General features: G+C 39.5%; 3 protein-coding genes across 5 annotated transcripts; all 3 read left to right on the top strand.

The window, feature by feature from the left end:
- The first annotated feature begins 5,972 nt into the window (after positions 1 to 5,972).
- LOC104000297 (leucine-rich repeat receptor protein kinase MSP1) lies at positions 5,973 to 7,559 on the top strand. Its single transcript, XM_009422308.3, has one exon. It carries the CDS (start codon positions 6,326 to 6,328, stop codon positions 7,454 to 7,456), a length of 1,131 nt encoding a protein of 376 aa, XP_009420583.2. The 5' UTR covers positions 5,973 to 6,325; the 3' UTR covers positions 7,457 to 7,559.
- A 3,520-nt stretch (positions 7,560 to 11,079) lies between these two features.
- LOC135582608 (sec1 family domain-containing protein MIP3-like) lies at positions 11,080 to 17,578 on the top strand. Of its 3 annotated transcripts, XM_065086442.1 has the most exons (8): positions 11,080 to 11,259; positions 12,904 to 13,047; positions 13,315 to 13,467; positions 13,881 to 14,040; positions 14,134 to 14,381; positions 14,520 to 16,025; positions 16,104 to 16,172; positions 16,690 to 17,578. In XM_065086442.1, exons 1-8 carry the CDS (start codon positions 11,212 to 11,214, stop codon positions 16,816 to 16,818), a joined length of 2,457 nt encoding a protein of 818 aa, XP_064942514.1. In that variant the 5' UTR covers positions 11,080 to 11,211; the 3' UTR covers positions 16,819 to 17,578. The 3 variants fall into 3 exon arrangements, with proteins under 3 accessions (XP_064942514.1, XP_064942513.1, XP_018675504.2); XM_065086441.1 differs by having other exon boundaries at positions 13,881 to 14,381; XM_018819959.2 differs by lacking the exon at positions 11,080 to 11,259 and having other exon boundaries at positions 12,981 to 13,047; positions 13,315 to 13,417; positions 13,881 to 14,381.
- A 450-nt stretch (positions 17,579 to 18,028) lies between these two features.
- LOC104000294 (uncharacterized) lies at positions 18,029 to 19,469 on the top strand. Its single transcript, XM_009422305.3, has 3 exons — positions 18,029 to 18,677; positions 18,773 to 18,958; positions 19,032 to 19,469. The coding sequence occupies exons 1-3, from the start codon at positions 18,207 to 18,209 to the stop codon at positions 19,308 to 19,310; spliced, it is 936 nt and encodes a 311-aa protein (XP_009420580.2). The 5' UTR covers positions 18,029 to 18,206; the 3' UTR covers positions 19,311 to 19,469.
- Positions 19,470 to 24,626: the final 5,157 nt, after the last annotated feature.

Below are 24,626 nucleotides of genomic sequence, written 5' to 3' on the forward strand. Positions count from 1 at the left end.
GGTGAACACAAGAAATGTTTTCGAATGTTATTACGGATATAAAAAAAAATCAGGTGTTTTATATATACAAAAATAATATGTTATTTTCTTTAGTTGTGATTCAAATGGTCTCTCCGTTGAGATTTTAGTGTGTTGAAAACCTTTGAGATGACTATTAATGCATCAATAAGTTGGAAGTCAAAATGTCGGGTTGCAAGCTCGGAATCGGACACTCTGTATGGATCACAGCGACGCCTCTCCATTAGCTTTCCAGCCTTCTCCAACTTGTTCTTTTCTTTCCACGGGAATAGGATTCTCGAGTTGCCTTGTCGGAAGGACAATTAACCAATAATATCTCAATCCGATTGTATCCAATAATACTTCTTTATAGATACCATGGGGGGCAGGTGGTCTTCATATGGCATCTGATAAAAGTCATCCTCTTCCAATGGTGTATGCTATTGTGGTCAAATTCGATGGTCATTCGAGTTGAACCGCTATCTACAGTGAGCCTTTAATCTGGCAATTAACATTGTTGGAGCTCTTTGAAGGTCGTCCTTTACCTACGGAGCTCCGCGAACCCCGGGCTTTTGTAAACCAAGTCAAACACGATATGGTCAACCCCACACACGTGTCGACTGCACACTATGAGCCGACAAATTGGAAGCGTGTGATGGGTTGTCGCTTCTCTATGTTTGATTCAATGGCGGTGCTTTGGATCATCTCATGTTGGGTTGATTCGATGACTAGGATCGAGGACAATGGAGACCAACACATCATGACCACCGACTCATCCAATTTGTATGTTATTAGCACAGAACAGTTGACTATGGGGTAAAAATCAAAGTAGGATAGCTAGCTAGCATCAATGAAGTTCTCCACATGATGCTCGCATTAGCAGAGAAAGAACATGAGCAGTGGAAATCCATTCCCTTACTATCAAATCTACGTATGCATGCAACGAGGCCTCGTGAACGCCAACGTCAACGCTCACGACATGTTGTGCTCCGAACAGTTGCTCTACAGTACTTCGTGTTGGTGGTGATGATAACAAGTGCAGGGAAATGCAACACCATCGAATCGAACGGATGAACGATAATGCTGCAACCATAAGCCGCTTCCTCGGTGGCTGCCCCCATGGTCAACTGTTGAGTTTGTCCTGTGCTAAGAACACACGAATTGGATGATGTGTTGGTCTCCATTGCACTCGATCCTAGTCATAGATATATACATGTTGTGTGGTCGAAGCTGGTGCGCATATCGATTTCTTCTCCCTCCACGACTTTGGAACCACTTACAAGTATGGATGGAAGTATTCAGCGATTGGTTGAGGAATATAAAGGACTCGTGGTGGGGAAGGCATTAGTTTTGACCGCAATAACTTGTCAAAGCTTCTTTATGGTTGGCTGGCAAATTTAGTGAGCCCTTTTCATGTCTTCCTATGTCGACGGCTTTTGGTTTTTGGTTTTCATGATTACCGTTGAAACATAGACTATAGATTCGACAGATGATCGTTTTCATTTTCACCATCTTTTATGCTGGTCTGTTTCGGGGTTGACTATCTTGGAAGCCCAACATGCATGAACATCCAATCAGATAAGAGTATGGGTGCCTTTAGTCTCTTTCTATGATCATAGACACGTAGGTATATGGTCTTGAGCTCTTTCCTCTTGCTTTCCTGATCATGTTCTTAATTGCTCCGTTGTTTATATTCATGCTTTCATAAGTGTTCGAGTTGTATTTTTTCTAACAGTGATAATTTAATTAGATCTATATCAAAAATGAATAAGATTAAGATTGATTTATAAAGATCTGTTGAGTATATTATTTAATTTTTACTCTGATCGGTGTCGGTAAATGAACAGATGATGATACCAAAGGCTAATTCAAAAGGATGTAATGTTGTGCTTACAAACATGTTCAAAGTGTTATGAAATGTCGAGGATGGTCAAAGTCAAACGGGTGTTTGGTTGCTTGCAAGTGGATTGTTTGCTTGCAGTATATTGACACGCAATTAGATAGATCCCTAAGTGGACTTTGGAGGTTGAAAGACCACATGATTCATTTGTTAGCTATGATGTAATTGAAAGTTGGATTCGAATGCTCTTTTCGTTCTTTCACGTTTTGCCTTGTCATCAATGATCAAAGATCTTTTTGAAATCAGTCATATCGAATTTTGACATTTTGAAGACATCCAAGGAGGATTCCAACAAGACTTAATAACACTAAATAGCTCACAATAATCAATCCAAAAATTTAAAAATTTAAAAATGTGTTTGTTATTTCTATGAGCATCACAAACATTAAACATGATAGAACAATGATTAGAAAGACTTTTGAAATTTTAAAATTTAAATTTGTGTTTACGATTACTACTACGAGCATCACAAACATTAAAGGACAATGATTAGAAAATAATCATGAAAGATGGGACCTTGAAGTCGAAAAATAGACTCGTCGATAGTATTATCATGCGGAATCAATCTTACCAATCTCTTGTTCAAATAAAATTGATTAATTTAGAAGTAATTTTGTATATTATAAGTTGCCACATAGTGACATACTGAATAATTCAGATCATGTTCCCTAATATACTTAAGAAAAAAATAAAAAAATAGTAAATATTAAATATTAATTGTGATTAAAGATTTTAAATCATGAAATGATTATGTAAAGATTGATCTTCATGAGGATGGAATCATATCAATCAATAATATTATTTTTTAAAGAAAATATCAAATTACATATTTGATTTGAATCAATTATTTTTTTTTTACTTTTTCTTTTTTTTTCTTTTGTTTTCTTATACTTTAGCCTATAAAAAGAGGCATAAATATTTGTAAAGGAAATCAAACACAAGTGGATCAATCAAATAAATTCGGTATGAGACAATATTTATTTTTCGATAGTATGATTCTACGAGACGTGCCAAGGTATAAGACCTTCATGCTAAAAATATTTTTTTATTTTCTTATTATCTTTTAGATACTATTTTCTATTCATATCTTTAATATTTCTCTATTATCAAAAAAATATTATATCACTCGAGAGAGTGTTCAAACTAACTTAGGTATAATTACGTTACAAGAACTACGTTTCCTTACTCGAGCACTTTCAGATATGAATATGAAACTTCTTCCACCTAAGTTTAACCAAAATATTCTATTATCAAGATTTATTCATATCTTAATTATGAAAACATATGATGTGGAACCAATATTATTTATTTTTTATTTAAATAAAATTGATTAATTTACATATCATAAGTTGCCATAGGATAACATACTAAATAATTTTAATCAAGTTTCTTAGTTTATTAAGGAAGAAGAAAATATAGAAGGAATTTAAGAAAAATCATAATTGTGATTAAATATTTAAAATCCTAATGGAAGATTTTGCTAATAAATCATATATTTGATTTGATTCATTTTATTTTTTTTTTACTTTTATTTTTTCTTTTCTTGTATTTAATCTATAAAAAGGGTAAGTAGGATATTATAATAAAAATCAATCAAAGATGAATCAATGGAATGAGTTATTTATTATTTTATTATCCCGAGTGTTAGTGACGCAAGACCAGAGACCATTTCTGATAATATGATTCTAATATACAAAAGTAATCCTGAGAGTATTCTACTTGAGTCAGAGCAAATATGATAATTATCCATTTATTTTTTAATATCTTTCGTATTCTTTTTTTTTTATATATTTCTCTATTGTCATAAAAAATATTTTATTACTCTCATCATAAGTTAGTTATTTATTACGTTACAAACACGTTAAAAAATACGATCGAAACATCCAAATCGACCTTATATGTTGTTACACCAAGTAAAATTATAATCATCGTAACCTAAAATATAGTTAAAACTCCCCAAAATAATCATAGAGTACCGGAGAAATCAAAAGAAATGGAATCATTCCAAAGAGAATTGCAAACTAAAACACGCATTACTTGCATAAATAACATACACTAACCAAGATTTATCTTTAGAAAATTGATGAATGAAAAGTTAGCACCTTAACATTTGTGACACGATAGTCGGGTGAGCAACACTCCTCCAACCTCGCCCAAAGCAGGATGCTGCCTTCTCTGCCGAGGACTTAAGACAAATGTGTTTCCTACTACAACACAATGACATGAGGCTTATATTTGACTTCTTAGCTTAGTAAGATAATCCGTAACATGCCTTCATCTAAGGTCTCTCTACGATACCGGCTAAGAACCAAGGTTCGTAATATCGTACTGTACCGGTATTTTGATCTGGGCTCGGTACCAGTACGGTACGGTATACCGAGTATTGTAGCATTGTTACAGTGCATTGCTACAGTGCACTCAGACCGATAACAAGCGGTCCGCGTATTGACAACCTGTCGGACCGGTACGTACCGCCCATACCGAACAGTACGGTTCGGTATGGCAAACCCTGCTAAGAACTTTCATAAGCTAAGCTAGGAGAAATGAGGAGAGGAGGAGAAAAAATGCTCAATGTTCTTTATAACATCAGTCGATGGCTGGCTGGTCTTTCTCTTTTTATGCTTCGATCGAGCATCCCTCTCCTGCCTATTACCAAGTTACTCTGGCTGAGACTCGGATTCTGTCTTCCATGATCATCGAGGATTGGCAAAAGACTCATCGCTCTCATTTGTTGTTGTTGCTGCGTTATTAAAAGAGCCCGAAGCCCTCGTCGTCTCCCCATTCGGTTGACAAAGATTCACTTCGAGGTTTTCTCACGTGGTTTTTCGATTTTCTTTTTTTTTCTTCGCATAAAAAAATTATAATATGCTATTGTTATATAAAAAATTTAATGTTAGAAACATTGAAATCAAATTTATCTAAAAAATATTTATATAATCTACAAGAATACTATCGTCAAATATAAAAATAATAATATTGTCGAAGAGAACTAGACTCATCTTTAATTTAATTAATAGATTACAGATAAAAAAAGATAAGACAAGATATATAATCTCGAAAAAAATAAAAAAAATTATAATCTCTAAAAAATATCACGTATTCACGTCTCCACATTGAGTTCCTAAAAGATACTATTATTTATGATAAATAATTAAAAAATCATTCTCATCGAGATGATCTTGTAAAAAATTATATCATAATTAAATTTTTTTACTGATAATTATCATTAGATACTAATTAAATCTATAATATATTTTTTTTTTTATCAAATTAGATAAAACTAAATAATCTGCTTTAATTTTTCCCTTCCAATGCGACAAATCTCAAGGCTTAAATGGCATCGTTTTATCTGCACTCTGTACTCTCTTATACTATTATTTGGGCCGTGCATATTTGAAAGATCCACGGCCCAAATATCCCACCGGCTGTGTCATTTGGATGTTTCATCCTCACCGCCTGATCGAAGAGCCTTCCAACCTTGCCAGGTGCGTTGCCGTCCACAGAGTGCCGTGCTTTAGTGGTGTTGACACAGTCCACCGATTTGTGCCCTCCACAACCACAGTGGAGCCAAACTATCTTTTCAAGAGCATTACGTGTTAAAATATGGGTTCATACTTGGGTCTAGAATCTCATCAAGGTGGACATGACAAGCGGGCAAAGTCCCACTCAACGTGTGATGTAGAAAATGTCATACTTTCTATTACCGTGGGACATACTTTGACTTAGTCGTCCAATGCCTTTGATGCACTGTAGCCGACAGGATAGACGAGCTCTGCAATGAACATCCCAACGTCCAGAAAATAACACATCTCACCTCTCCTGCTTACAGCAAGAAAAACCTATTCTTACGACCAGCAAATGAGTTCACGCACTGTCTGTCGATCATGCAGTCAACTGCATACGACAACGTAAAAACCTGAAAGGATCAGCTGACGATATCATATCTGACAGTGGTTGCAAACAGTATCCACACCACTCGGATGAGAAGTGAAATGTGAATCGAGCCTGATTATGATTGGATTTGATCGTGGAAGATCTATTTCAGATGCGACGACAGCTCTAATAAAAATCTAGTCGGGTCAACAAATCGAGTTATGGCGTGCGGCCTTTTCTTCGTCTTAGACCAACTTGGATAGAGAGCCAAGCCATGGACATGTCTGATCTTTCTCCCACCTGCACGGCATCTGCCTGAAGCTTCTGCCTTCCGAGGCGCTTGCGAAGACCGCAGAAACAGATAAAAACCACAGCAGTTGACTCCGATGGAAGACCGAATAGCTTAAACAATAGAAAGCGAGTCGCCTTCCCGATGGCGCTTTCGTCGCCTTCCCTCCTCGCAGTCAAACTTTCTTCCTCCTCTTACGTATCTTTCAAGCAATCGACACCCACCGAACCCTAGCCTCGACCTCCCGATTGCCATCGACCGCGGCCATGGAGGTCGGTCTTCAGGTGCTGATCGCCGCCGCCGCCAGCTTCCTCTTCGTCGCCCTTCTCATCGGGAGCCTGTTCCTCGTCTGCCGCGGCCGGGCCAAGCCCCGACCTTTCGGCTCCCAGATCGCCTCCGACGTCGAGGCGGCGCCCGACTTCCGCTCGCTGGACCGCCTGCGCTCCTCGTCGTCCCACTCCGGCGCCGGGGACGAGAGCAGCGCGTCATACGACCCGTCCCTGGACCGGATCTCCATGTCGGAGCTGATCGCCGCGACGAGGAACTTCGCGCCCGACGGCATCATCGGGGACGGCAGCTTCGGGTTCGTCTACAAGGCCCAGCTGTCGTCGGGCGCCACGGTCGCGGTGAAGCGGTTGTCCGCCGACGCCGTTCACGGCGTGCGGGAGTTCCGAGCGGAGATGGACACCCTGGGGCGGATCCGGCACCCGAACCTGGCGCGCATGCTGGGGTTCTGCGTCGCCGGCCGCGACCACGTGCTTATCTACGAGTACCTGGAGAACGGCAGCCTGGACCAGTGGCTGCACGAGCCGGACGCCGAGGGGCGCCCGCGGCGGCTGCCATGGCCGGCTCGGGTGAGGATCATGCGAGGTGTGGCGGCGGGGTTGGCGTTCCTGCACGACGGCTGCCGGCCGGCGGTGATCCACCGCGACATCAAGGCCAGCAACGTGCTGCTCGACGAGGGCTTCGAGGCGCGGATCACCGACTTCGGGCTGGCGCGGGTCGTGGAGGCGCCCCGGACCCACGTCTCGACGCAGGCGGCGGGGACGATGGGGTACATGGCGCCGGAGAACCGGGAGGGGGCAACAGCGGTCACGCCCATGGCGGACGTCTACAGCTTCGGAATACTGATGCTGGAGGTGGCGACGGGGCAGCGGCCGAACCTGACGGTGCGACCGGAGGGCGGCGCCGGGGGGGAGGTCGGGCTGGCGCGGTGGGCCCGGGGGATGGTGGAGCAGGGGCGGGGCCCGGAGGTCCTGGACCGCGAGATGGGGGAGGAAGAGACGATGGAGAGCCAGGTGCGGGGTTTCCTGGACGTGGCCTACCGCTGCACCGAGGATGGACCCCGCGACAGGCCTGCCATGGTCGAGGTAGTCGCTGCTCTGGCCCAGCTCTGAAACACCAGGAAAAGACATTTCTATCCATGTTCCTTATCACGTTTCACTGTACCCACGACACCGAACAAGGAATATACAATTCATCCACTCTGTTAATTGTTCATAGACATTAATAGCTACATAGATAGATCGTATCATTCATTATATATATATTTATATATATTCACGCAATTTATTCATGAGATTGTTTTAAGTTAGTGTTTATAGTTATGGTATTAATGATTTTATCACTTTCTTTTTTTCTTCTTTATAACCTTGTATTTCATCCTCGCTATCAATGTCGCTCCTTGTCGACGACATTACCGTCAACCCTATTCGTTAGTTGCTCGGCACTCTCTTCGACATTGTTCGTCATCAATGCTTGACATCGCTCGATGTCGTTCAAACCCACTCATCAGTGATATCATTCGATCCTATTCATTAACCTCTCGATACTTTGAAGAACAAGAAAATAAGGTATTTATGTCCACTTACAAAAGGATAGTTCAACGGTATTAAACAAATTTAAATTATGATTATAAATAATAAAAACTATAAATTAAAATCTTTATTTTATAATAATATAATATTATTTTATTATTTATAACCCTAGTATTATCGATTTTTTTTTTCATCACTACCAACATCGTTGATGCTAACCCCACTTATTGTGGATGTCACTCATCACTCCCTCTGACACCTCTTCACTTGTTGTAGGCACGGTTGACGCTCGCACGATGAGCCCTCATCGCTTGTCATAAGTATAGTTGGAAGCGATACGAAGAAGAAAGATGAGTATATTTATGTCCATTTATGAAAGGATAGTTTACAATTGATTAAAATATTTAAAATAGGATTGTATATAATAAAAATAGGTTACAAATAGTAATCTCCATTCATTTTTTCTTGGGGGCATTAATTTTTTTTTATAAATACTAAAAAAGTATGAACCAAACCAAATTCAACTTGTTGTATCTGTACTACTTTGGATTACACTGCAATCGAGTCTAACCCTAACCCTAGTGTAATTATAGCGAATGGTGGGTGACAACATCTCATTTGCTTTCTTTCCTATGTGCTAACATCTCCTCTGCTTTCCATCCTCGTCCCCTCGACAATGATGTCTCCTCGGTGATGATGTTTCCCCAAAACCAACGTTATACTTATGCTTACCATTTATAATTGAATGATAAAATTAAATACTAATTATTGTAATTAATACTATAGCTAGTAGAGTGCCATTAATTTGTAAGAATCGTCAACCCATGTTAAGACGATCTTGACTCTTAAAAAAATTAAGACAAATCATAAGATAAAAGATTATAATCTATATTATATTTATATTTATTTTTTGAACATTAGATGTTTCAAAACATTAGCATCGAGGAGACATCGTCACGAGAGGAGACATGGGTGTCGAGGAAAGAAAGCCAACAAGATATCATCGTCTATCCTTTGGTACAATTATACTAGGGTTACACTCGGTTGTAATGTAACTTAAATCACATAATGAGAGAATTTTAATTAAATTAATTTAAAATTAATTTAATTTTAAACAGTTCAGATGCATATGGTCAATTTGATTTTAGTTCATGGGATTTTTTTGTCATTATACAAAAAAAAAATGGTGTAAGAGATAATGAGATTTAATTATGAGTTTGCTAAATCATATTGGACTCTTAGATAAAGTATTTTCTTCTTTACTTGTATTCACTATTAACACTTCATTATATTTTCTTTGAAAAGTATATATTCGACAACCATCCCTTCTCTCTAAAGTTATCTGTCTTTAAGGATGATTCCTCTTCCACTAATCTTCCGGTCACTCTCCATCCACCATCCAATCAGGATGCTAACTTTCTAGAGCACTACTAATTAACTCTTTTTCTAATATAATGTTTTCTTAGAGGTTCTATATTCTGCTTTGGTAATCGTGATAGATACACAATTCCTCTTCCACTAATTAACATGTTAAAGATCATGTTATTTTGCTAATCAACTTTGTGGTGAAATTTGATTGCATGGAACTCATCTACATACTTAATCGTTTAACGTCTGCTGCTTGATCACTTAGAAATCTTTATAATGATATTCTATTATGGATGTAATTAGTTGAGCTCATATCAATCGTTCAAGAAATACTCTGCCCATAAATGCTGCAAGATCACATATTCCTCCTTGAATCGAGGGGTTAATTCTTTCTTCCAAGATCAAGATAACTATCTATGTGTAAATTCAATGGCTATATATATATATATATATATATATATATATATATATATATATATATATATATAATGTCAACTTTATACTTAAGGAATAAAATCAATAATTCATCAATCATCTTATTTGATCGTTTTTGGATAAGTGTATATTATTTGATACATATATCTTAAGTAATTAAATTCCATAATGAGTATTATTGGGGCTATTTTCATATTCATGAATAAAAAAAAAAAATAGCATATGTCAACTTTAAAAGGAAATGAAAGCCATGCAAAAATACATTATATTAAAAAGTCACATGTCATTTCCCTTATTCGGTGATAATTTATCGGTCGTCACAAATCGTAACCCATGACAAGCGGTGTGGGCCAACCCTAGTAGCCACTTGGGGTAGTGGTTCCTGACGATTGAGCTGACTTGTGCCCCCTTTTTGGTCGGCTCTTATGGATGGTAGCTCGTAGGGAGTCATTCGAGTCAACATTGGCAGTTATCAAAGTTGGTAAGCGATGCCCCTTTTATTGTCTTTTGTTGATAATGGGCCGCAAGGGCCATACGGACTAATTGTCCACATAAATGCATCGCAAAGGAAAGACGTACAAATCAACTGTATGTCAATTGCACACTTTGAACAGGGATCATACTCCCACACTTTGAACCCCCCATTTCAACTATTCTGCATAGCTAACTTAATCATCGAAAAGGTCAAGTCAAGAAGTCTCCCCTGACGTCCACTTTTGTGCAAGATCCCTAAGGAGATCAAAACCTACGTCAGCCTAACTTTGGAACCATCTCGGATACTCAAAGTCCATCAAGGATCCACCTCGACTAACACATCTCCAATAGTAACCCCCTCACCCGATCATTATGAGTCACTTCGATAACTTTGCACCTTCAAAATAAGATAAAGTTGTGTTGAGTTCCGGTTCACGACATCAAAACAATAAGAAGGAAATTTTCCTGAAGAGAATCAGATATGTATATGTGTAGAAACACTTCATAATTAAAAATTCTTATTATATATAATAACTCAACTATGAGACATTTCATTTATATTTTTTTCTTTTTTTTTGAATTTGAAGCATTACATTACCTCGTGCTTATAGAAGAAACTAACAACTTCACTTTAACCAATGAAATAACTATTTAAAATGATCACGTATCTAATTATAAAATTTAATTCAATATTTCATCATGCAAACCAAAGAGAAAAGTATGGCTCATGTAATTGTATATTAGTTCACAAGTATTGGATCCAATCATCCCACGTGGCCGATGGGGACAAAATGTCCCTTGTGAAAGAAATGGAGGGCAATACTGTCCATTCAATCGGAATCAGCCCACCTCTTCAATTCAATTTACGAAGAAAAAAACCTCGGGTTCAATTAATTGAACCGAGTGGTTAAATTGCCGACCAGACTCGTCCGACTCGATCTCCGGTCCGGTTCTCATCCCGTGGCGTTTCGTGAAGGATCGCAGACCCTCTCCGTCTCCGATCCATTTCCCCACGCCAGAGATCGAAGGAGTGGCGAGGGGGAGAGGAGGAGGAGACTATGGCCTCCGCCGATCTGATCAGATCTTGTATCGACTCCATTCGCCAGGTAATGAAGGGGTCGCTTCCCTTCTAAGTTTCTTCTTCTGCTCCTCCTCAGTTGCTATTTAGGATTAACTTCGTATTTCCTTGTTATGTCAAAGATAATACTAGAATTGGATCGGATTCATAACGAAGGTGATAGATGAGAACTGTTGTTATGTGATGCCTGCGTATTATTATTATTATTATGCGATCTGCAGTTTTGTTACTGTAGAATGCATGTGGCGCGGTGCTGCGCTTGCGAACATTTCTGCTTAGGTTATTGAATTCTTATGGATTTAGGTATGTCGACTGTGAGCAGACTATCTTGGGGGGCATTCCAGTAGGTTCTTCTTTTGCTAACCGTGTTCTGGCAGTGTACCTCTTTTGTTCTTTTATTGTTCTTTCACTTCTCTTGAGTTGGTGTTATTGCCAGTGTTGCCTTACTCGATTTAGGGGCAAAAGACTTCACATGCCGGTGAATGATATATTCGTTGAACAGATTGATACTAATTGATTCTCTTTTGGCAATTGGCTCTTGCAGAGATGACACTTAGCTAGGATGAGTTTTGGGAAAATTTTAGCCTGTTGATGTTGCTTGTAACTGCAGAGATTTGATGAGCTATAAAGGATAATTTTATATCAATACCATTCAGACATAAAATCAAGTCTTTTATGACAAAGAAATTAGGATATTGTGCAATACTCATTTATAATTTCTCTAGCAAAGATGTATAAGAACACCTTTCAATTTTCTTGTTTCTTCATGATAATATATCCTTAATGGTTAGTATATAACTAGGGGCAATTGTTTTTGGGGAAATCCCAAATAGATGATAACTTCCATATTTAAAGTTTGTACATGAAAACATCTCTGTCCCAAAATGCAATATAAACTTAATAGTATTATGGTTTTTGTCATACATAAGTGCCCTGCCAAAACAATCTAAGTCAAGAATAACATCATAGCATTGAGATAATTAGCTAATTAATGCTTATTAATGAAAATGCAATTCTCATATCATATTGGAGAAGATGTTATTGTGTTTTCTTTCAATTAATTCATTGCTTAGTTTTTTTTTTTCCTAACATGGTTTGAACTTTGAACTATGGTGTTAGAATGAACTACAACGACAGTTTCAGTGTCTTTGGGGTTTGTGACAAGAAATAATGATAAGTAATAATATTGAAAGTAATAATATTTCAAATATTGTTATATAAAAAAATTGTGAAGTACTAAAAAATTAAAAGCTTCTGGGTAATGTTTTTTGGTTTGTATAGGCCATAGGGAATATTCCTTTTAGGCGCAACATTGCTACAATGATACTTGTAAAATTTATAAATAAAAAAAAAAGCCTTGGCTGCCCTGGCTTACATAGTGTCATGTGTTTGGTACATGTTTATTTCACAGTTACCAGAACAACCTAACTAAATGGCTCGAGAAAAAAGTATCGTTGTGTCTTTTATTTTTTTTCTATTTTTGGTCTCCCATTTCAGAGTACCTAAGTTAGGCATTGTTTGAGACAAATTCACAGTAGAGGACTATTGAATTTTATGACAGAAAACTAACATATTTCACTACAGGAATGTATGAGACAAAATTCTTTCTATTTGCTAGCTGCATACTTTCACTTTATGGAAATGATCCATTTTTTTGTTTTCATACTTTCAGATTTCAGATCAACTTGCAGACTCCATTCTTTATCTTGATGCGGGTTGTCTAGAGGCTTTCCAGTTCATTGGATCATTCCCAGTTTTATTGGAACTTGGAGTGCATGCTGTTTGCAGCTTAGAAAATACATCTCCACTTGATATGGTAATGCTAAATAGCCATTAATATTCAGTTTGCAGTTTAATGTTCTTAGTTTGTCCATGTGAATAATGATGTATGATTGTATGCTAATATTGTAAAAAGTGCACATCGCCATATGGTTTGTGTTCCATCAAAAAATTTGTCTGAATCTGTCACTTAAGTTAGTTACTCCTTTTGGAATTGATGTTCTTGTATTGCATTTTGGTGTTCTTTGTTGTATTCTATCAAATATATACCTTTTAATTTCTTCTTCTTTTATCTATATTGCAGACTACGAGTTGGAACTCAGTGTTTGTGGGTCCTACAAGGAAGGTTGTAATTATTACCTCACGTCTCCTTAGTGATGCACATCGGTACATATTACGTTGCTTGGGTACCAACAGAACTGTTCTTCGATGTATTATTTTTACTTCTATCTCAGAGGTGCAGTCTTCAGTCCTAAACTGACTTGGTAAATTAAGTTTCCATAGGTGATTAATAAGGTTACATTAAGAATAATAAACATTCTTTCTTCTACTATATAAGAGCAAATACCTTTTGCTTATAGTGACATTGTTGCATGATCTTCATCTGGAAGCTGTTCATTATATTTCTTCAGTGAATTGCGAGCATGATTTGAATAATATAAGCCACTACATCAAGAAACTGCCTTATGCATTCCTTTGGTCTCCTTCATTGTTTGTGTTATGCTTTCTACCTGATTATAATTTGATCCTGTATTAACTAGTCGTTTTTCAACTCTTTCCTAGTGTAACATGGACTAGGCTCTCTTGGTTTTTATTTATTTATTTATTTTTGTTATACTGTCAATCCTTATTTCTGTTCGTTACTTTCAGATTGCTCATTCAGCATACATCGATTCACCTCTTGGGCCTGATGCCTTTAATGAATATGAGTCATTGCTTATTCAAGACTATGAAGAGCTCTTGAAAAAATCTGGAAAAAGGGGACTTCACTTTCATCAAGAGAGAGAAGCAGAGGCTTCTGAAAATGATGGTTGGGCAGATCTTGCTTCTGGTGCAAGTTATCAATCTGTTGAAGCTAGCTCCAAAGGAGACATATATGCTGATGATTTGGTCAATGTTACAGGAAAACAAGAGTCCAAAAAGTTGCTCGTTTCTGTTCATCACTTCCCAATGATCTTGTGTCCTCTTTCCCCTCGAGTCTTTGTTTTGCCTTCAGAAGGAACAGTTGCAGAAGCATGCTTGTCAAATGACTCTGATGATTCTGTTAGTCCTGGATTGCCCTCTATTTCTACTGGATTACCTTCTGATGGTGAAGATGTTCCTCCTGGTGCAACACTTACTGCTAATTTCCTTTACCATCTTGCAGCAAAGGTAGGTTTTATTGCCATTATTCTTAATTATTATGTTAATTATGACTCTTTATTTTTTTCATTTATCTAGTTAAATTATGATTGATAGTTGTCTTCTACCATATTACTTGTTCCATCTATGGTTTTTGAAAATGTTCAGATGGATTTGAAGATGGAAATATTTTCTCTAGGAGATACATCAAGACTCATTGGCAAGATGTTGATGGACATGTCAAGTCTGTATGATGTAGGTCGGCGTAATAAAAGATCAGCTGGTTTGTTACTTATTGATCGCACCCTTGATCTTCTTACACCCTGCTGCCATGGTGACTCATTTCTCGATCGACTGTTTTGCTCTTTGCCTCGTAGAGAGAGGATCTCATCTTCTTTACCAGCTAAAAGCTCCCCAGCACCAAAAATAGGTACCCACATTAAAGTTCAACGTGCACCACTTGATATACGGATTCCATTTGGAACTATTTTCAGTACAGATGAACATGCAACGAACAGCACTCAGCTATCTGAAGGAATTGGAGCTTTTATATCAGGCTGGAACGCTGGTGCAATTGTCAACGAATCTTCTGATCATGCCGACAAAATTATCACTAGTGCGTTAGATAATGGATATAGTTTGCTGAGTGGATCATTTCAATCTAATTGTGCCGGAGCAAACTATCTTGAAACCTTGCTTGATAGAAGGGCAAAAGATGGGGCAATTCTAATAAAGAAATGGCTCTTGGAAACTCTGCAGCATGAGAACATAAATGTTAATCTAAAAGGTAGGCCAGGTCTTTTATCTGCTTCAGAGATTCATGCTATGCTTAAAAGACTGGCTCAAAATCAGATGTCTTTAATTCAAAACAAGGGCATCATTCAATTAGTGTTAGCTGCTGTACTTGCCCTAAGTGAGCCTCATAACTCCCACTGGGATGCCTTTGTTAATGCTGAGAAGATATTGTCTATAACTTCTCTAGACACTAGTCAAAGCCTTTCAAGTCAAATTCGTGATTTTATCAATACGAGTGCTTCAGTAAGATCTAATGAACAAGATAGAAGGGTCCGACCATCTCAGAATCTTCTCTCTTTTCAAGATGCACTGCTTCTGTCAATGATCGGGTATATTCTAGCTGGGGAAAGCTTTCCAACATCTGCATCTAGTGGACCTTTTTCTTGGGAAGAGGAGCATTCCCTTAAAGAAGCTATAGTGGATGCAGTTACGGAAAATCCATCATCTGCAAAGCTTCAGTTCCTCCATGGTCTATGTAATGAACTTGAAGCCAAGTTGAATGAGCAGGAAGATTCAGCCAAGCCACCAAAAGTTGATGCCTTTGATGATCAGTGGGGTAGCTGGGATGATGAAGAAGCAGATGATCAAAATGAACAAGCATATGGTGACATGCAGCTTAAACTAGAGTTGCGAGATAGGGTCGATCAACTATTCAAATTCTTTAATAAGTTATCTAGTTTGAAGAGGAGAAACTTAACTCTCCGAGAAGGGTTGGTTGCATCAAGTAAATATGGCAGTGATGCGGACACACGGAAGGGTTTGCTTTATAAGCTTCTAACAACTTTGTTGGCGAAGTATGATGTTCCTGGACTTGAGTACCATTCATCTGCAGTAGGGCGGTTTTTGAAGAGTGGGTTTGGTAGATTTGGCCTTGGACAGGTGGGTCTTTTATTTACACTTATTGAAGTTTTGCCAATAATCTCAGCTGCATTAACATTTAGAATTAATTTTTTTCAGGCTAAACCAAGTTTTGGAGATCAAAGTGTTCTTCTTGTTTTTGTTGTGGGGGGCATTAATAATCTTGAGGTAAATTTCTTTTCTTTACTTCATGTGACCATTTTTTTACTGAAAAAATGTTTTACCGTCCAGTAAATAACATTTCTCTTGAAGTCGGATCCTCATTTGTTTCTCAAGCATGGTAGGTATTCCATACCCTCACTGTTCTTGCAGATTGCATAAAATTGTTGAGGTGCTTTTTAATGAATGGATCGTTCCTATTTTGTTTATATGGACACTGGAGAAAGCATTGCGTGAATTTTTCATCTTACATAGAAGTTGATCTTGTTTGAATATTCAAATTAGTTTTTCAAATTGTAATCTGAAGATGTGTGTTTCACATTAGTCTTTTTGTAATTATCTTGGGCATCGATAGCGCTAATGTCAAGAGATGTGATGTAGCAATTGCAGATGATATGAACCTTCTACTTAACATCAATATTCATCTCAATAGTCGACTTACAACTAATGTCAGTTATGGTTCTTTTGAAGTACATTACCAGACACCACTAATTAACTAACATACTGAATTTTTTACTTATCCAAGATTCGGGAAGCTATGGAAGCAGTTGCAGAATATGGTAGGCCCGACATAGAGCTGATTGTTGGTGGTACAACTTTGCTGACACCAAGTGATATGTTTGATCTTCTCTTGGGCTCTTCCAGCTACATTTGACATTGTCTAAGGGCTTCAAAATTCAAAATTAGAAGTCCATTTCTCTCATTTGAGATGACAAATTCACATGCTAGTCTTCTGGACAAAGGTGTAGGCTGTCATCTCTTAAAGCAGAAGTAGTTGCTGTTCCTTTGACTAATTATACAGAGTAAGCTTCCTTTTTTCTACTAACCTTTGTGCACACCACCTGTAGAAAAGTTTGATGGATATATAATAGGATGATTCCAGAGAGAGTTTTGTTTGTTTAAGTCAAGATTCAGAGAGAAAGATGCCATGGGTATCGAACAAGCTGGCAGAGAAACCTGATTTCAGATAAAGCTGCGGCCATAGAGAACGCTGGTGAGGAAAGAAATCAATGCTGACATTCAGATGTTGGTTTAGTGAAACCCATCTGCAAAGCAAGCTGGCAAAATCATGAACCAAGAAAATTGCTATCCGGTTGGAAACCTTTTTTGTGGGAGCTTGATTGGTTTTTCCTGGTTCTTCATGAATGTAGAGGTTTTGGCACTATCCCTGCTTCATCTAGGATTGCACTAAATGGTGGATTGTGGGAGCTAGTGAGGGATCACCAGACACTTGTATCAACTTCAAGTGCTGTTTATGTCAAATAACCGACTGCATTGTTCAATCTCATGCTTTGAGTTTACTGCTTTTCTTGGTTAGCAGCTTAAAGTCGGTTGTAACTTTTTTATTTCTGTAGAACCATTTGTCTTGAGCCTCATTAGTTTGATTTGTTCTTAATAGATATTTATCATGGGAACTCTGATTTTTTGGGTGGGCTGGCAGTTCTGTTGTATCTGGACAAGTTTATGCCTCCAACTTACTACTCTCTTTCCCAGTTTTGGTAATGATGACAATTTGGCTTGACTTTTACATGGCAATTAATTTATGAATATGATTATTGAAAGACAAAATGAAGGGCATGTCGTAATGTGCATACAACGTGCAAACTAATAGTAAAATACCAAAAAGGAAAAAAATACATATATGTGAACACATGCTACTTCATGAACAATATACCAACAGAGAAGGAAGAAAGCAGCCCAATGAAGAGACATCTCATTTAGTGGATGAGAACCGGGAAGTAGTCAACTCATTTCTCCCTGTTGACTACTAATGCAGAAAGAAAAGAAAAGCCATCACATCAGAAAGATCAATTTAATGCTAATAAGAATTGCAATTACTGAAGGAGGAGCAGCAGGTCATCATCGATTTGAAACCGTCAACTATTGATAGCACTGACGTGCATAACACGTCCCCATTTCTTTGTCTCCACTAGATTGGAGCAGCGAAGAAGGGAAGAAGGCTCGGCGTAGTTGTGGTTTTCCTTACAGAGAAGAGAGCAGAAGCAGGAAGAAGAAGAGATCGAAGTAGGCATCTCGATCGCCATGTACACTCACGGGAAGCATGCCAAGACGGAGTCGGAGACGTCGAGCATCTCGCTGTCGTCCCCTCCTCCCTCCCCTCCCCGGCCCGCCTACTACGTCCAGAGCCCACTGGAATACGGCGACAGGGCGACGGCCACATCGTACCACTCCACACCGGCGCGCCCCCCGACCCACAACCACCATTCCCGGGATTCCTTCACCGCCCGCCTCTCGTCGACGCCCGGCACCAGGAAGGTCTCCCTCAACTACGGCGTGACGGGCGCTGATCGCCACCGGGACGACATGCCATGGCGGGACACCGCGGCGATCGAGGAGGAAAGCCTGCTCCGCGACGGCGAGCAAGAAGAGAAGCGCCTTCCCCGTAGATTCTACGTCCTCGCGTTCGTTGCGGTGTTCCTCGTCCTCTTCTTCCTCTTCGCGCTGGTCCTGTGGGGCGCCAGTCACCACCAGAGCCCGCAGGTCACCATGAACGTAATCTCCTCGCCTCTTCGCCCCGTTCTATGCTTCCAAGCATTTCATCGAACACAACCATAGGTTAATAACGGAGCGACTCCGAGTTGTCACAGAGCATCACGTTCGAGGATTTCTACGTCCAAGCCGGCACCGATTCCTCCCTCGTGCCCACCGATCTGCTGACTCTGAACTCGACGGTGAAGCTCACCTACCGCAACACCGGGAGCTTCTTCGGCGTGCACGTGACCTCGACGCCGGTGCTGCTCGACTACTACCAGCTCGCGATCGCCAGCGGCAGCGTGAGCACGCATCATCATCTCTGCGACTTGATCTGTGGATGTCGTGGTTGACTCGGAGTTGCTCGTTTTGCAGATGGATTACTTCTACCAATCCCGGAAGAGTCAGAGGAACCTCCATGTGGCGGTGATGAGCAGCAAGCTCCCACTCTACGGCGGCGGGTCGGGTCTCAGCGGCCGACCAAATGGTCCACCAGTGAACCTGACCCTCAGCTTCACCGTCAGGTCAAGGGCATACGTGCTGGGAAAACTGGTGAAACCCAAGTTCTACAGCCATGTCCGGTGTGCTATTGTGATGGACCGGACCAGGTTGGACACGCCTGTGTCTCTCAAGAACTCATGCCAGTACAGTTGAAAGCACACAGCAAGCTCGAGATAAATGTGTATTGGAGGAAGAAGAAGGATTGGATTCATTCTCTTTTGTTCTTACATGGGTTATAGATCTTTGAATACATTTTGTATACGATTCTGTGTTCTTCTTCTAATAAAGAAAGCTTTTTTTCTGAAACAAAAATGTCAGCTATATGTACATGCCATCCTCAATTCATCTGCTGCATATTGTTGTAGAGAGTTGATGCAGAAATGTCAAAGAAGACTCATTCAACTAAGTAGCTCGATTGCTTTGAAACACTCCTCTTTTGATGCTTTTCTTCCACATGAGGAGTGGTTAGCACGATTTGGAGGAAGTCAATTTACCACTTAAATAGATGTTTAGGTGCAACTGCATGTCTACGCATTGGTTGCGTGCAACTTTGTCTAAAAGATGTACTATGACCAATACATATCATGACCGACACTTGATATCGAATTAAAGAAGAATATATGAATTTAGAATCATTAATGACTGAAATATCAAGATTGAATGCACAATAAAAAGATTGGATAACTCATCATCACTATCTTCAATCCTAATTCTCGCGGGCATACCTCCGATTCTTGCGATCATCAGTCAGTCGTATTATAAAAGCTCTAAGGCACATTGTCATTTAGCATCTTTAGCATCTGAGCTGATGTAAGCTAATATGATCTAATCAAACTCTCTCTAGATTCTTGCGATCATCAGTCAGTCGTATTATAATATGATCTAATCAAATACTTAATAGTCATTTGAACCGATTTATTGACTTAAATATCGAAGAAGTTTTGTCGGACAATCGTGGATAAAATTCTAAACAAGATGTTTGATGTAATACTTATGTATATCCTGTGTCTTTTAGTTTATTCATATTTTGCACAGCATGTAGAGGGATAGTCGAAGATTTAACAGTCTTATTTTATTTGGGTTTGTTGGTCGTTTAAGGTTTGTAAATAAAGATTGTGTCATGTGGATACATATAAGAGATATTCGATCTGTAGTGGATTATTTTGACCCTTTGTTGTGTAACTGTTCAGAGTTTGTAAAATCTGTTTGTAATTTGCATTAACTATTAAGTGTTTTCTGAAATATTTTCTTATGGATCTTAAGTGAGGCACTTTCTCTAACCCGTTTTCTCTTTTGTAGGTCCTAAGGGACCATGGGAGTTTTCGGGGAGGTTGACCTTTGCGGACAGACACGTAAGGGTGTCGCACGACTTAGACAAAACCAGCTAAGTCTGTGACAGATGATATTAGAGCGGGACAAGCACTTATAGAAATACTTGACATGCAAATGTGAGGGACCTAGCGGAGTTGCGTTAGAGCAGCCAACATGCATGATCGTTTAGGGGAAAACATGTATGAAGATGTAGGGAAAATGAGTCACTTAAAGAATCAGACATCTGAGATTGACATTCAGAGGAATGACCAACCCTTCGCGCAAGAGGCACCATAAGAACAAGCAAGTTGGAAAGAATGTGTAGCGCATAAAGGTTGAGATGATTGAGTTTGAGCTACGGTTCGACGTTGACAGCCATACTTGATGGTGCTTAAGGCAAGTTAGACACTTAGTAAAAGATAAGACCATGTAAGGTGGACTGGGTTGCTCGGCGATCGAAAGAGTTGTGCAAAGCTCACAAAGGTGAGGAAAATTGCTAACTCAAAGAATTCGGTACTCATGCAAGGGTTTATATGCGGACGATGGAATGTTCGTGGCCATCCCAAGACGATCGAAACTTGACTCCATGGAGCATTAGAACTTTCTCTTCAGCATAAGAATGATATGTCCGTAGAAGGCTGAAGTGTGCAGCGAATTCAGCATGTTGCTAGGCCTTGAGTGGTGCAGTGGTGGTTGTATTAATGTGGAGTCATAATCTAGCAAGTGCATTTGCAGGAGGCAGAACAATGTACAATTTGTTCAGCAAGTCGGAGTAGTCCAAGGGGATTGTGGTCTTCAAATCTTTTAAAGAGAAGGAAGCAAAGAGAGATATTACTCTAACGAAACATATATCCAGGAGGAATAGGTCTCGGTTCTCCAGAGGGAGAATCATATGCAACAGACTGCATATGTCGAGGGGTACCTAAAAATAATAATAACTCCATGATGCTCAACGGACCGAGCGAGCGACGAGGAGTCATCACATGATTTTGCTTGAGAGAATGCATTGGTAGATATATTACAAGATCAAGTAGGGGAGCGACCCAAAGTAATATAAATGAAGGCACACTTGGAGTCGATATGGAGATCAGACTCAATAGTAGGCTGACCTATGGAATGGTGGGTGCGAAGTTCACCATTAACTCAATGTAAAACGAGAAGTAAAGCAACTTGGGTATAACTTGACGAAGTGTGCTAGTCATAGGTGCCCAACAAGCCAATAACGTGAGTGATGACACGTTTGACTTGATACAGAATATTTTTACTTATTATATTTTGGCACATATCACTTTATAACTATTACATATATATATATATATATATATATATATATATATATATATATATATATATATATATATATATATATATATATATATATATATATATATATATATATATATATATATAGTGATGTCCTTGGATTTATGCAATGTGAATCGGATCATGATGAAATCACGATAATGAGATCGATTCACCTTTAAACATATATCCTAAATAATCCCGGTCATAGGTTACTCGAGAGGGACATCGTGATAACCGGACAGACTGGTGTGTTGTATACCCGTCCATATGATGGATGCAGCTGGTCTCATAGCTACTCGTGTAGGGACACTAGGGATACAGTACAGGTGCTCATTGAAGAATGAGTTCACTAATGGATCCGCTTACGGAATGCTGGATAGTTGATGATGCCTTATTGTCAAACAGCGATTCCGTAGCCATAGTGGTGTATTTGATCCTTAGACTTGAGACACCAAGGATGTCCTGTATGAGTGCTCCACTCTTTGATACTAGACTTATAGGTTTGGTTGTCCCATATCTAGTATAGTTGGTCATTGGGAGTAGTAGTCGATCTTACGAGGGCTATTGAGTGTCGATAGAGGATCATTCACTCTCGGTGTCATGAGAGGAATATCTCATGTATTCTTTCTCAGATAAATCCCTAGCCAAGGTCATTCGGGTTGAGAGAGAAAGAGTTCTCCGAAAGAATCCGATTAGAGCAAGACTCGAGTAGAAATCGTATGGGTCTGACAGCACCATGCTCGATATACGGTCTCTAGGATATTAGATGGATGATGAACTATAAGTACACGGTAACTAAGGACAGATATGTCCAATGGATTGGATTCTCCTGTATCGTTTGGGGACTACGGCATAGTGGCCTAGTACGTCCGTAGTCGATGAGTTAAGTGAATTATTACAGAGATAATAATTCACTGAGTTAGAAGGAGTTCTGACAGGTATGACTCACGGCCTGCTCGATATTGAGCCTAGAGGGTCACACACATATGGTAGGCATTGCGATGAGTAAAGGTTCGGATATGAGATATCCGACGGAGACCTTGTCTTATTGGATGCAAATCCAATACCCACTAGGGGAGGATCTATTAGGGTTTGATAGGAGACCTCTATAAATATGAGGGATTCAGAGCCTCATAGGCTAGAGCCTTTGATTGCCTCTCCTATTCTCCTCTCCCTCTCCACATCAGAACAAGCTTAGAGTTTTGAGGAGTGTCGTTGCAGCCCTGTTGTGTGGATCACCGCTAGAGAGGAGGACGCTTGACCTCTTTCACCCTCTCCTAAGGATCTACAAGGAAACATGGATATATGATCTCCCTATGTAACACAATCTACTCTATACGCAGTTTTAAGTTTTGTGGATTTTGCGCACCAATTTTCGCACGATGACGAACATCTCTTTGGGAATCGGGGATTTTATTTTCTTGTTCTTCCGCTACGCATGTGATGTCGCCCCCCAAGATTTCCCAACAAAGTGCCCAAGTCGTATAAAGAGAGCCAGCATAGAAGAGAGAATATGGAGCGGAGGCATAGAGCTTTCATTGGACAGATGCCAAGGACATGAACTCTTATAGAGGCAAGAGCGGGATCATGTCGTTCTATGGGTCCATTATTCTAATGGAGCGAACTCATCTTGCATGGTGCCAAAGATGAAGGGAGCTTCTCGACACATGCACCTTATCTTGAAGAAGTATTTGATAAAGGAACTAAGGAGACTTAACTTACAGAGGTAAAGTTGGGTTCAGAAGGCCTTCGCACGAGGCAAGAGGACACAAAGGTAGGTACTCTTGAAGAATGTGCCACAGTGCTACGATTCAAGTTACAATGAAGGAAGTGGTGTGTAATGGAGATTGTGCTAGTAGGGGCAAAGGCCCAGGATCGAAACAATGGTACACTAATTTTACCGAAGTCGGTAGATTTCGAGAGTTATTAGGCGACGGACTGTCCTAGAGCAGTACTTTGTTCAAGTGTGACCCGAGAGGGGGGAGGGACGAAGGTCAATTATCAATGGAGCAAACACAATTGAAGGTGAAAGATGCCTTATGATATGTTGGCAGAGGCCACACATGGAGGGATCACAAACCGAGTTCATCCCACAAGGATCGGAATGCAATGAAGATGTCACTAGGAGGCGACTTGATGTAGCAGATCATGGTGGAATAGTTCATGGCAATACAATACATATGAATATAGTCCCGTGAAGGACTATATCATATAGAGATATAATCGAGAGCTATTGGGAGCTCCACTTCGGTGAACAAAATGATGACAAGAAGGACCATTGATTCAAGGATTAAAAGCCCTGGTACCGTAGAGGCGGGTCTTCTATGCATGCATTGAATTTTATATCGGAAGAAAGCCTTGGTCATCAGTATATAGGTGCTGTATACCACCGAGGAAAAAGTTCGAATGCAAGTACTATTGAGTCCCATTGGAGGGACTTAATCATATAGAGATATGATCGAAGCAGTTGGAGAGTTGGACTGCTCCAGAGTCTATATTTGCTTAAGGAAGCCCAACAAGTCAAGGACAAGATTGAGTAAGCGAACATTGCTACCAAAGAAGCTAAGAAGAACATAATCGGTGCAAACCCTACAACATGATGATAGAGGTCATACGTGGGAGTTGCAGTTTGTCTTTCCATCAACCAAGGAGAACTACTTAGAGAATACAGAGGTGTTGAAGCAAGAGGTTGAAAGGGGCGAGGAAACAACTATAAATCTAGGGGGACTTAGCTACCAAAAACAAAATATCGGTTAGAATAGAAGTGGACTCAAATGAGTGCCACAAAGGCAGATTTACTGATCATGAAGAAAAGGGATGTAAATACGAAATGATGGATAATAGGGCCATGAG

Source organism: Musa acuminata, chromosome BXJ1-10 (assembly GCF_036884655.1).
Source record: "Musa acuminata AAA Group cultivar baxijiao chromosome BXJ1-10, Cavendish_Baxijiao_AAA, whole genome shotgun sequence".
NCBI lineage: Eukaryota > Viridiplantae > Streptophyta > Magnoliopsida > Zingiberales > Musaceae > Musa > Musa acuminata.

Coding starts and splice junctions, on each gene's coding strand:
- LOC104000297 (XM_009422308.3), top strand. CDS start 6,326: ATGGAGGTCGGTCTTCAGGTGCTGATCGCCGCCGCCGCCAGCTTCCTC.
- LOC135582608 (XM_065086441.1), top strand. CDS start 11,212: ATGGCCTCCGCCGATCTGATCAGATCTTGTATCGACTCCATTCGCCAG. Junction 13,048..13,314: donor ATACATCTCCACTTGATATG/GTAATGCTAAAT, acceptor TCTATATTGCAG/ACTACGAGTTGGAACTCAGT. Junction 13,468..13,880: donor TTTTTACTTCTATCTCAGAG/GTGCAGTCTTCA, acceptor CGTTACTTTCAG/ATTGCTCATTCAGCATACAT.
- LOC104000294 (XM_009422305.3), top strand. CDS start 18,207: ATGTACACTCACGGGAAGCATGCCAAGACGGAGTCGGAGACGTCGAGC. Junction 18,678..18,772: donor GCCCGCAGGTCACCATGAAC/GTAATCTCCTCG, acceptor GAGTTGTCACAG/AGCATCACGTTCGAGGATTT. Junction 18,959..19,031: donor TCGCGATCGCCAGCGGCAGC/GTGAGCACGCAT, acceptor CTCGTTTTGCAG/ATGGATTACTTCTACCAATC.